This window comes from Syngnathus scovelli, chromosome 9 (genome assembly GCF_024217435.2).
Source record: "Syngnathus scovelli strain Florida chromosome 9, RoL_Ssco_1.2, whole genome shotgun sequence".
Classification (NCBI taxonomy): domain Eukaryota; kingdom Metazoa; phylum Chordata; class Actinopteri; order Syngnathiformes; family Syngnathidae; genus Syngnathus; species Syngnathus scovelli.
The window spans coordinates 3,031,966-3,043,619 of NC_090855.1; the positions used below are offsets into that span (position 1 = coordinate 3,031,966).

Sequence of the window (11,654 nt, forward strand, 5' to 3'; positions counted from 1 at the left end):
TTTTTTTTTTTTTTTTTTTAATAACTCAGGATATTACTTTAATATAATGACAGCATGCAGGAATATTGTTCACATTTCATGCGTTTGACTGTGTGGACAACATTGACTTCCTTTCAGATGGTGAAACTCTTGGTTTTCATGATGATGCTTGCATCATGTTATGCAGAAACCAAAGGTACTTACCACACACAAAAAGTGTGCTAAGCAATACAGAAAAGATGTCACTGTTGTTGTTAATCATTCTTGACGTGCGTGCAGATCTTTCTGGCAAAGCCTTTGTCTTCCCGAGGGAAACTGCCAGAGACCACGTGAAACTAATGACGCCCAAAACATCCTTCAATGCATTGACCGTCTGTCTCAGGTAATTAGGGTCCCACCACTGAGTCGGTTTGCTAGTTTGAGAAACTATTAATTAAAAGAAAGCTTCTCAGTGAGGAGAAATATTTTTTGCAGAGGATAAAGAATATATGCATGTGAGTATTGTATGTCTATATGTGTTGCTTCACCATGTCAAAGTGCTGTGGTTGATTTAAATATGTTATTTTTCCATCTTTGCTCAGATTTGTCACAGATCTCACCAGAAATTACGGCCTTTTCTCACTGGCCACGCCGGCAGTGAGCAATGACTTTGTGCTCTTCAAAATAAACACGAACGACGTCATCAGGATGCATGCACGGGATGGCGGCACAGATTTCCTGGCTCTGTCTTTTCCTCCAAATACCTGGCATTCCATGTGCGCCACCTGGAGTTCTGACGACGGCATCGGCCAGTTGTGGGTGGATGGCAAGCCCACCATCAAGAGATTCATCCACTCGGGACAACCCATCAGCGGCAAGCCCAGCACCATCCTGGGCCAAGAGCAGGACAATTACGGGGGAGGCTTTGACGCCGGTCAATCCTTCATCGGCATGATTTCACGACTTCACGTGTGGGACCATGTCATCTCTTCCAACGAGATCCTACGCTACGACTCTGACTCAAACTTCACCCCTGGGAACGTGTTCAACTGGAGAGCCCTCGACTTTGAAATTGTTGGTAACATTTTGGTTGAGGATGAAGTCCTTACTGAATAAAATCACGTTTTGCAATAACAAATTGTTAGAGACCCCTCAAGAATTTTTTTTTTAAGAAAAAAGTCTATTATATCCAGATATAGTAGTTTTAATCTTATAATAAAGTTCGTTTTTAAAAGTATTGGGGTGTGTAGACTTATTATAACCATTGTAACAGGGGTAACGTTTGATTTGTTGGCACAGTGCATTAGTTCATATTTTGCAGACTCCATTTTGAGAATCACTGCTCTAAAAAATACCAAATGATGCAAAAAAAAAGCTAACTATTCAAAAATAATCATGAACTTAAAGCACAAGGTGCAGCCCCAAAAAAAGATTTACAAAACTGGAGTTTAATCCTTTGAATGCATGAAAACATCACCACCACATAACTGAATCATGGCAGGACAAACAGGCAGCACATATTGCATGAGAAGGCATTTCAGTGACTTCTATTTACATTATACACACTTTTGTTTGTACACACACTTTGTAGAAATATAGTCAGTGAAGCATATTGGACAACCAGCATTATTGGCTCATGTGAAACATTCATGTAGAAAAAAAAAAAAAATCTGATTAACAACCCAGATCTGTTATGAGAGAATACAATTCTATTTATCGTATCACAATCGGAAATAGAAAAAGTTGTCACATACTCCCTCTTCATATATATATATATAATAGCGAAAAAGATTGCGAAATCCTTCTGGACAAGTACAATCACACAATTTCGTTCATTTCAAGCCGAGTCTTTAAATAAATATACTTCTCTGTTTAGTGAGTGGTGGCGGATTGTGGTTCATAATATTGCATTCGCAAAAATAAAACAAAATGTAGTGTCGCCACGTTAAAGCACCAGAGGAGGATATTTCATTTGTGCAGCAATGTCATGCGGAGAGAGATTGCATTCCAGCCATTACACAGCACCGACCGTCAAAATACAACGCAACAAATTGGAGCCGATGAGTTTGGCAAAACCTTAAATGGATATTTTCCATTTCTGCTTAAACACCACAAATATTACTTAAAAAGACTACACGCTAACACAAACGTAGTAAATTATACTAGAATGTCACAGGAATGTGTTGGTCTAAATATCTCCAGTCTCTAAACTAACTTAAAAAAAAAAATCACTGGACATATACATACATCAGATATATCTTAAATATTAAACAATTTTGAAAAAAAAAATCCAGTTTCAAAATCCTCAAACACAGGTCAAACCAGTGTTATTACCACAAACCAAAAGTGATTTTTTTTTTCTCAAATTGAGCCGCTCCGATTCCTCTTTGGTGCACTGCCTGGCTTAGAAAACACACATTTGACCTAACATTTTTTTTTTTTCAGTCGATAATCATCCCCTCCCTTCGGTTTCTTTGCTGCATAGAGCACATGTGGCTGAGATTACAGTAGATGAGATGACGTCTTTCCACTTGCTATGAGGAAATCTCTCACTGGTGTAAAAAGGAATGAGGTGGGGGGGTGACCCTGCCTGTCACGTGATTGTGTTGTTTTAAACAGTAACAACACAAACACTACACATGATTAAAGCAAAAAAAAAAAAAATCTAAAGTTCTATGAAAACACACAGTTGTACAAAGAGTTCATCATTTTTGGTCCAGGAGTGTATTCAGGCAAGTTGCCATTTCTGTAACCAGCAGAAATGATCAACAACAGACATTCGTAATTATTCGTCTGTTATACGAGTGTAGGCGGATAAAAAAGCAGATTCCCAACCGCTGAGCTGTGGGAAATTAGTAATAGTAAATGAGTATATAAGCTCAGAGGTTGGGAAAAGGCAGGTTAAAGGAATCAGAGTGTGAGATTTTGGGGAAAACTAATAATGCAACACGGCAGCTTCTTGGAAGACACTTTTAAGTACAATTCCAATTTGTGAAAATTCATCCTTGACACTCTGATCCTTCCAAACACTTAAATAACCAAAAAGTACAAGCAAGTATTAAGGCCACACTGATTAGGAGAAAGAAAATGTGAGGACAGTTGGATTATGTAAAAAAAGACTGAATTTAAGTTTACAATAATGTTGACTATTTTACAAGGAAAAAAAAAAAGGTCAGACATAAACAAAGAATATTACAAGTAAAGGTTGCCTTGCATGAAACATTGTTAAAAACTGCAAACAATTTTGCTCTATTTGCATGATTTTTGTCCCTATAAAATCCTCAATTTACAGGAGAGCCCATAAACACTTCAACCATTAAAAAAAAAAAAAGTCCATTTGCTTTATTTCAACTCGACAACCGAAACTCCACACATCCAAAACTCTACTTAAAATTAAGATTTTTTTTTTTTTTTTTTCTTTCAGTGTGGCCATGATACTCTTTCGCATGACAACATTTTTGAAAATGCAGACAAAAGACACTCAAATAATAACCGGATGGTTTCCGCAGTAGTGATAAGGCAAGTTTGTGTTTACTGTTAAAAGAAATTATCAGTCGTGAATCACATGGCAGATGAGGGGACAAAAAAAAGCGTTGGGGGGGGAGAGAAGAAAAAAACAAAAACACAAAGGCACAGACACGGCAGACAAAATAACCACATCTGCAAAATGGCCGTCGCCGCCGGCTTAATACTTCATCGAAGCGCATGTGCTTGCTGCCAACTGCACTTATCATGATCCAGATAAAAAATATTTAGCACATATGGTATGAGTGGGCGGGCGGGGGGACATTCTTCCATTTTAATAAGACACATTCTATGAAGAAAGGGGGGGGGGGGGGGGACGGGGGACGTATACATTCAGCAGCACCGCAACAGCTTCCAGCGTTTGCATGAAAACCTACTTAATCGTCAAGCGCTGCTTCCATCCATGATTTTAAGACGACGTGATTTTAGCGAGGGAGGGGGCGGCCTCTTATTTGCCGATAAGGGAAAAACACGGGGCGGCTCAAAGCGCCAGCGAGTGGAAGATGATGTGCTGTAAGAGGAAGACTAAAATAAATGGCGTCACACAACTCTGATCCCACTCAGACTCACTTCAGTGTGTACTGCTCCCATCTGTGCCCACACGCGCACTTCAAAAAGTGACTCATCGTGATTTCACTACGCTCGCAAATCTCAGATGAGGAGAAAGAAAATTTGATTTGATACAAAGACATAATTGTGGTCATAACCCTCATTCTTGGGTGATTTGGGACGGGTGTTGTCGACTGGGAAAGACTACAAACACGCACAGCTGCCCGTCTTAGCGTTTCCTCCACCAGGCAGATTCATCCGGCAAACCTTGCATGTGTTGGGGGGGGGGGGGGGAAACGGGTCTGACACGGATGGGCTGCTTTCGCCGTCCTTCACTCTGCCCACCTTCAGGCACGCGTCCTCTTCAGATGGCACTTTGTCAAAATGTTTACTGTGAGGATTAAAAAAAAAAAAAAAAAGGTTAGAATTCAAATATAATTGAAATGTCTCATCCAATCGGAGGAGCTCAAGTTTGAATTTCCCCATCTGACGTAGTCTTGAGTTGTTGCTTCAGTATTTCCACATATTGTTCCTTCTTCATGCTGCCATCTATTTTGTAATCTGTGACATATAATGTCAAGGTTTTAGTGAGATAGTACAGAACGTACAAAATTGATGTTAGTCTCGGGGATGATGTCCGACAATGAAACTACGTCTTCACTTCCGGACAGGTGGGCTGAATTGTCTCCGCTGCCGTCGACCTCGAAGCTGCAACACAAGTCAAACCACGTGTCAACAACAACAACAACAACAAAATGTGGGTTAAAAATATATCACACGTGTGTAGCTACCTGTGAAAAGCACCCTGTTCATTGTCGGTGTGAGCTGATTTGTGCACCTCCACCCCAACGGACCTAGATGCCAGAGCAAGATGGTCATTGTGTTACACGAGCAGCAATGGAGTCATAAAAATGACTTGGGTGATTCTTTACCTTAGAGGAGGAGAGGAACCAAGTTCTAAGCTGCCTACAGACGAGGTGGAGAGGTTGGCCTCGCAGTCAGCGGGGTTGTCATGCAGCGGCGGGGTCCTGGGAACCAGATCCGGTCTGCCTGCCTGAACTACTCAAAGCAAACATCTAAATTAAGGAACGGAATTGCTGTAAATGCCAAGTTGAGCGCGGCGGGTCTCACCGCCGTCTCCTTCTGACTCTGTGCTTTTAAAATGGGGGCGATAAACCAGTCTGGGGTCTATGGCCGACTGCCCCGTTGCGTGGGAGAGTGGGGTGGGAGCTCCCAAAGTGGGAGCCCTCCTAAGACCCGCTTGACCTCCGCTGCGGCTCTTCTTAGATGGGGAAGGCTTCACTACAGAGGATGTATTGAAGAGCAGTGAATTTCCTTTGCTCATAAATCTAAAGATTTTTTTTTTTTTGGGCTTAACTCCCAAAACAAACCACAGATGTGCACTTACGTGGAATTTTCCTAAACACCGTGTTGCACATGAACTGTTGGAAGCGCTCTGCGTAGAAGCCAGGTCTGTGAACTGAAACGGTGTCCTACAATGAAACAACAAGAAGGTTTTTAGAATCGATTATTCGACTAATTATCGGCATGATTGAACGGTGTGAGGCTTTAAAAGGCGGGGCTTGGCCCCGGTGAGTGACGTGTGTGTCAATAAACCAGATTGTACATTTCATTGTCCTAGATTTATTTTTTGTCATGTCATTTTATTTCCTGCTGGGCAGGATCTTACCCCATCGTGCACCAATGCCTTCCAGGAGTGTTCCAACCTTTTAACAAATCTAAAAGGATGAAGAAAGCGTTACACAAATGGCATAAAAATAGCACAGATGGGAAATTTTCTCTTGAGTCAGATACCTGTAAGACTGGAGGATGTCTATGATGCCGATGTAGATGAGTAAGCGCTCCCCTTTTCCATTCCGAGCCGGAATGCCTCCCATGCTGCGAAGCCAAAATACGAGGCATGACTCAAAGGTTGCGGATTAGCAACCGGCAACGTTTTGAGCTTCGGTAATTAAACTGACTGGTCTTCGGAATCCAAAGCGCCCTTTCCCCGAGCCTCCCCTTGGATGGACTCCATGGCAGTACAGTAAAGACTTTTCTGGGCTTGAGGCCGGCGCTGATCTGGCGTCACCGCTCCGTCCGACCCGCCGCTGTCCCCGGAAAAGCCCCCGGCGCGCTCCCGATTGGCCTGGTCCATGTTGTGAATGCCCATCAGCAGACTGTAGTCCATGATTTTGAAACTCTGCAAGAGCTTTATAATGTACACAAAAGATCAGCATTTTAAAGTCAGGAAAAATTAGCACTGGATTATTTTCCAGAAACATTAAACCCCATGTGTGTGTGTGTATTTTAGATTCAAAGCGGCTGCTCAGGTTACCTGAGATGGTCACATGAGGATGTTGTGATCTTTTTTTACACATGAACGAGACAGGCAAAGTCACGGTGACTCTGCAAATCTAATACTTACCGATTGGGACTTTTATTTGACTCCAACATCACTGAATAAAAGCCAAAGCGCACCAATTCCAGACTCACCAGGCAGTCCCTTTGTATTGTCTTGCAAAGAGCGTTGTAATTGTCTGCTTCCAGCTGCAGGCCGTCGGGCAAATCCTGGATAAAGTCCAGGTCTTTGTAGGTGGGATTGCCCTTTTCCCTCTCCTTAGGCGAGGCCCGTCTCTTATAAGTGGATCCTTTCATGTCGTATTTGAGGTGCATGGGGATTATCCGGGGTAGGAGATTGTTCATAACAACGATACGAATATTCTTGCCCCCTGCTTGGACGCAGTAAAGTCCGTAGAACTTGGGCAGCAACGTCCGCTTGTTTTGGTTGATGTTCTGGAAGGGAGAAGGAGTTGTGTGAAGAATGAAAGCCCCAAATGTGTCATTTGGATGAAATGAAATTGCTGACCATGAAGTATCCAGGAAGGAGCTTCTGGAGAAACTCTGCCTCTTTGTGCTGAACAGTTTTGATGATGAACTCGTCGTCACCGGAGACGTAGAAGAGCGATCCGCTGGCTCCAGGGTTGGAGAGCTCGATCAGTGGCTCGTTACACAGAGAATACTTGAAGAAGAAAAACAAAATGCAGGAGTTTACCAGAAAGAAAAAAAAAAAAAAGGGGGGGGGGGTAGTGTTAACTGCAACATCTGCTTTCCTGAATATTTTGCAGATTGCCTCAAGCACTAACCAGGTAGTCGTCTGGCCGAATGCCAAACAGCTCTCGGAAATAACGGAAGGCGATGGGAGCGTAGGTCTTAAAACGGAAATCGCTGTAGTGATGAGCCGGAGTCAGGTTACTGCCTTCGCTGGAATGAAAAAGCGAGCTGCGGTGAGACAACTTCGAAAGAATGCCATATCCCGAGCGCACGTGTGCTACCAACCTGGGGAAAAAGATACTTTCGACGACGACAAAATCCTGCATGAGCACATCCCTCTCGGCCTTCTGACTCAAGCTGCCCACCGTGTGAGTAATGCCCAACTGAATGGCACCTTTGAGGGCAGACGACGTCGTCTGAGAGGAAGAAACGGCACAAACAACTCATGAAACTTTCCGGTGTCAATCAATCGGTATCACGACTCCAACAAACCTTTTTGTAGGTGGTCTCTCCCGTGGTGGTCTCAACGCCCCGGTGGCCGATGGTCTTCTTCATACTCTGAGTGGTGCCTGAGGAGCCGGGCATCTAAACAAATTACAAAAAGGAGACAATCCATTTTAAAGTCGACAAAAACGGGGATGACAACAATATCACGTTCCATAATTAGCACCTACCAACCCAAAAAAAAAAAAAGAACTTTCCAGTCTTGCTGTTCCCCCTCCTCTAAATGAAATGGAATCTAGCACACGGGGCTGCATAGCAACCGCTGAACTTTTTAATTCACCACATAGTGCCGGCGTGCCAAGTGCTGCATCAGCTGCTTTCAACTGGCGTGTGTCGCACTCGCTCACACACTCGGCCGGACCAGTCAAACGGGAAACAAGTCGATTCTTGATACGATTGAGAAGGACTCTGTGTTGATGGTTATCTGATGATTGATGGGTTACAATACCCATTTGGATGAACACGTTGGCTGTACTCGACTAGTTATCGAGAAATACTCTTTCCTTTTATTGACCTATACACATTGACCCGGGGATCAGATTACATAGCAGTGAAAATAGTGTGTGTGGTCCTACTGGCCAGGCGCAGTTGTTTTCTGTCAGATTAAAATCACAATGTACAAAAAAAAAAAAAAGGAACAGGAAAGAAATACGTGACTGTGAGGTGATTTTCGAGAGAATTTGAGGCCAGGTCAAATGTGCGTGGTGGTTTCCTGTATACAGTTGAGCCTATGACTCAAATTCAAAAAAGGGGGATTGCTTCAACACCGGACAGCACATCTCTTGCGATAGACTAATGAAAAGGTTGGCAGGGGATTTTATTTCACACCAAACAAGAATCTATTATCATATAATGTATTCAAATCCTCAATTTCAAGTGTCCTTACCTCTGAAGGTCCTCCTCTGAAGATGCCACTGGTCCCTAAAAGACAAAGCAAACTTGCATTTACAACATGAGCAACTCAGTTTCACCTTGCTTTTTTTTTGGGGGGGGGACGGGACTCTTCTGGGGTTAATGAGCCATTTTCAGCACGGGTTGCTGTTGATACCGCTTCTGCTTCTTGATAACAGCAGCCCGGCGCAAATTAGAGCTACTTTTCCCCGGAGCCGGCTGCTCTACATTCAGATTATCCCTGAGGTGTTTTCTGCCATTACCTCCTTCATTAACAAAATACAGCGTCTACTGAAGACTGGAATTATTATTATTATTATTTTTTTTAAATTATCATATTGTCTTAACTGTAATCCATGACATTGACCACAGCAAGCACACTTTATTAGTGACACACAGGGGGCATGACCCTTTTCCATGCCACTAGTCAGCCCGTTAATAGAACTACAGCCTCACAAGCATTTTTTTTTTTTTCTGAATTCATAACAGTCATAGTGCTCTGGCCACCATTTCAAAGCGACTCTGCCAGGCATACTTTCAGAAAAAAATCAACGCCGCAAAGTGAGATGGAAATTCTAAAGAACTCTGCTCAACGTACTTTCCTTACGTAAACATTGCATTCAACTCGACAGTACTTTCTCGCCCACTCTGAGAGGACCTCTCGCCTGTAACCAATGGCAACAGCTACTTCAATGCATGCAAAAGGAAGCTGGAGGAGATTGGACACCTGTAGGAACATTCGCGACTGCATACGGCCACTCCAAGCAAAAGAGGATTGTTAATGAGGCAGAGTCATCTGCTATTTATTCCACCGGTAAACAACCAGCATCTTTTCGCTAGCCCCCTTTTGTTACGTAAAACAGCATCGCTCGCCATGCAGTTTCCGTTCACGCGTCGAGAAACGCGTCCGTGCATGACAGTACCTCGCTGCAGCGCTCTCCTCCAGAAACGAGTCCTAATATCTGCAAAGCAGCACATGGCCCAAAAACGGACATTTCATGACGTCATCACGAGCTAATGGAAATTGATACTTTCCCCTTAATTTGTATCAATTCAAATGAAATGTTAAAATGTCACTTTTTATGAGGTTTTTATAATCTAGATTGTTTCTTATGGGGCCAATTCCTCTTTTGTTTTTTTTGGGGGGGGGAACTTGTTTCAAAGTTTGCAGATCAAGATAATTAATGGTGCTGCAGAAGAAGAAAAAAATCTGACTTAACCCAATTAGGACAATTGACAATAGGGAAACCATCTGGCATTCACTCGACGAAACAATCCCTGGCAGCTTTTCGCAACTAGCCTGCAGTGTTTACGCGGCAATATAGGCCATGCGTTTCCTCTAAACATTTTCAGTCTACCAGGAAAGAGAATAAATAAAGTTCTTTCCTTGATTTGAAAACTGAGCCGAGCATTTTTGGCAGCTCGCTCGTAAGCTAACGTTCCCGTATGCTACTATTTGTGTTCACAGATTCTGCCTGTGTCACGGATAAAATTTCTGTGATCGCTTCACTCTGAGAATTTAAATAAACTAAAATCATCTGTGATATGTAAACGGTTCCCCATTACTGGATACGGGGTTGCAGGAAATGCAAAATGACAAAATGTGTGTTTTAACTTCCCACTGGCAACCAGTGTGTATTGTTGCCAAGAAAAAAAATGGCATTAATTCAACATATTGTAAGGATTAGCAGGACACCACAATGGACGTACAAACCATAAAGGAAACAATAATTTTCTTTGACATGAGAAAGTAAACAAAAGGGACCATTTTATTCAACATTTCAAATTATTTTGTCAGAACATTTTTTTAAAGCAGCTTCCTTAGTTCAAATCGTCCAACCATTGCCTACACCAACAAAATAGCTCAAACAGCTAGTTGACAAAAGTTTGTTCGATCTCAAACAAACAGAGGTGATAAACATTTCTATAGAGCTAATGCAAATTAAAGCTAAAAAAAAAAACATGTTTGGTATCGGGAGAAATGCAGTGATACCTTAAGTAGCCCCAACTAACAAGTTCTTCAAGTTACAAGCTTGATCTGTCGAGAAATATAGAATTTATACTCTTTATAAGGTTTTATTTACCAGGTTGTAAATGCCCATTCCAACCTGAACTGTCACTTTTAGGAAATCGTGTGTACTTCCTATTAAGAACATTGGTCAAGGAACAAGTTAAACCTGTGAGTCAAGATAGCAGTACTTAACAAAACAATTAAGGGAAAATCCCCGCAGCAAATTTGTTTTGAATAAATTCCAGTTGTTTGCTTTTTCTATAAGTGAAAGGAGGTGGGAAAAAAAATCAATAGAACACATACGGCAAGAAAAATAAAGCTTTCTCGAACACTGAAATATTAATAAAACAATTTCACAGTGTGTAAAAAGAAACAGATGGGAGCTCGCACGACACGAGACATTTATTTAATTTAACCTTGTCATGAAACAGGAGGGAGGGTGACACCGTTATTTTTTCTATTACCGTTATTTGTATAGTTGAAAAACAAACACGGCCTATTTTTAGACAAAATATTGACACTGAAGACTAGAAGCTCTGTGTATCCAGCTTTCTTCATATTACACCACTAAGAAAAAAATGACCGGTTTGACAATAATATACAGTACGACAGCTGAACCATAGTGATCTTTGAGACTTAACATAACGAGCCTGAATATTTAGATATCTTTAGTAAAATCGCCACACCGAACTTATTGACAGGACAGCGAACTACCAAACGAACTAAACACCGGTTCATTTATTTCTTCGGCTTGGTGCTAGCTTAGCAACGTAGCCTCCCGAGACTAGCCGAATTCGAAGGCACCGCATCACACACTTTTCCTCACAACTGCAAATCGTCACTTTTGTAGGTTCTGTTTAGGTAGTTAAGTAGAAACGAGTGTTGGTTAAATACCTGTCAGGGCTATTGATCCAGGGTCTACTGCTCCACCAGCAGTCGCCATTATGGTTAGTTGTTTCCACTGTACTGTGTTCACATCTCAGCCAGCCCCAGCACACTGCGGGTTTAATGGTCGTCATCGGCACCACAGCGCCACAAGTGGACGGAAGTGGAAGTGCTTAGAATATTTGCTTGCCTGCCTCATTAAGGCGAAATTATTTATATCAATATTCATAATGCAAATGATTTGATCTTGAATGGAGCCTTTTTTAATTATTTTTGA

The 11,654-nt window shown here is 42.1% G+C and overlaps 2 protein-coding genes across 5 annotated transcripts; one reads left to right on the forward strand and one right to left on the reverse strand.

The window, feature by feature from the left end:
* The first annotated feature begins 80 nt into the window (after nucleotides 1-80).
* On the forward strand, nucleotides 81-2,168 carry LOC125975432 (serum amyloid P-component-like). The gene is made up of 3 exons (XM_049731021.1): nucleotides 81-175; nucleotides 259-361; nucleotides 561-2,168. Exons 1-3 carry the CDS (start codon nucleotides 118-120, stop codon nucleotides 1,072-1,074), a joined length of 675 nt encoding a protein of 224 aa, XP_049586978.1. The 5' UTR covers nucleotides 81-117; the 3' UTR covers nucleotides 1,075-2,168.
* Nucleotides 1,386-11,527, reverse strand: LOC125975379 (phosphatidylinositol 4-phosphate 5-kinase type-1 alpha). 4 transcript variants are annotated; one of them, XM_049730922.2, is made up of 17 exons: nucleotides 11,387-11,472; nucleotides 9,405-9,443; nucleotides 8,477-8,511; nucleotides 7,579-7,671; nucleotides 7,372-7,502; nucleotides 7,179-7,296; nucleotides 6,902-7,054; nucleotides 6,529-6,828; nucleotides 6,015-6,244; nucleotides 5,848-5,931; nucleotides 5,723-5,771; nucleotides 5,441-5,525; nucleotides 5,164-5,334; nucleotides 4,965-5,094; nucleotides 4,824-4,886; nucleotides 4,641-4,740; nucleotides 1,386-4,423 (listed from the first exon to the last, which is right to left on the reverse strand). In XM_049730922.2, exons 1-17 carry the CDS (start codon nucleotides 11,433-11,435, stop codon nucleotides 4,421-4,423), a joined length of 1,833 nt encoding a protein of 610 aa, XP_049586879.1. In that variant the 5' UTR covers nucleotides 11,436-11,472; the 3' UTR covers nucleotides 1,386-4,420. The 4 variants fall into 4 exon arrangements, with proteins under 4 accessions (XP_049586879.1, XP_049586880.1, XP_049586882.1 ...); XM_049730923.2 differs by having other exon boundaries at nucleotides 4,965-5,091; nucleotides 11,387-11,471; XM_049730925.1 differs by lacking the exon at nucleotides 9,405-9,443 and having other exon boundaries at nucleotides 4,965-5,091; nucleotides 11,387-11,527.
* Nucleotides 11,528-11,654: the final 127 nt, after the last annotated feature.

Coding starts and splice junctions, on each gene's coding strand:
- LOC125975432 (XM_049731021.1), top strand. CDS start 118: ATGGTGAAACTCTTGGTTTTCATGATGATGCTTGCATCATGTTATGCA. Junction 176..258: donor ATGTTATGCAGAAACCAAAG/GTACTTACCACA, acceptor ACGTGCGTGCAG/ATCTTTCTGGCAAAGCCTTT. Junction 362..560: donor GCATTGACCGTCTGTCTCAG/GTAATTAGGGTC, acceptor ATCTTTGCTCAG/ATTTGTCACAGATCTCACCA.
- LOC125975379 (XM_049730922.2), bottom strand. CDS start 11,435: ATGGCGACTGCTGGTGGAGCAGTAGACCCTGGATCAATAGCCCTGACA. Junction 5,335..5,440: donor GGTGTTTAGGAAAATTCCAC/GTAAGTGCACAT, acceptor CATCCTCTGTAG/TGAAGCCTTCCCCATCTAAG. Junction 4,741..4,823: donor GAACAGGGTGCTTTTCACAG/GTAGCTACACAC, acceptor CTTGTGTTGCAG/CTTCGAGGTCGACGGCAGCG.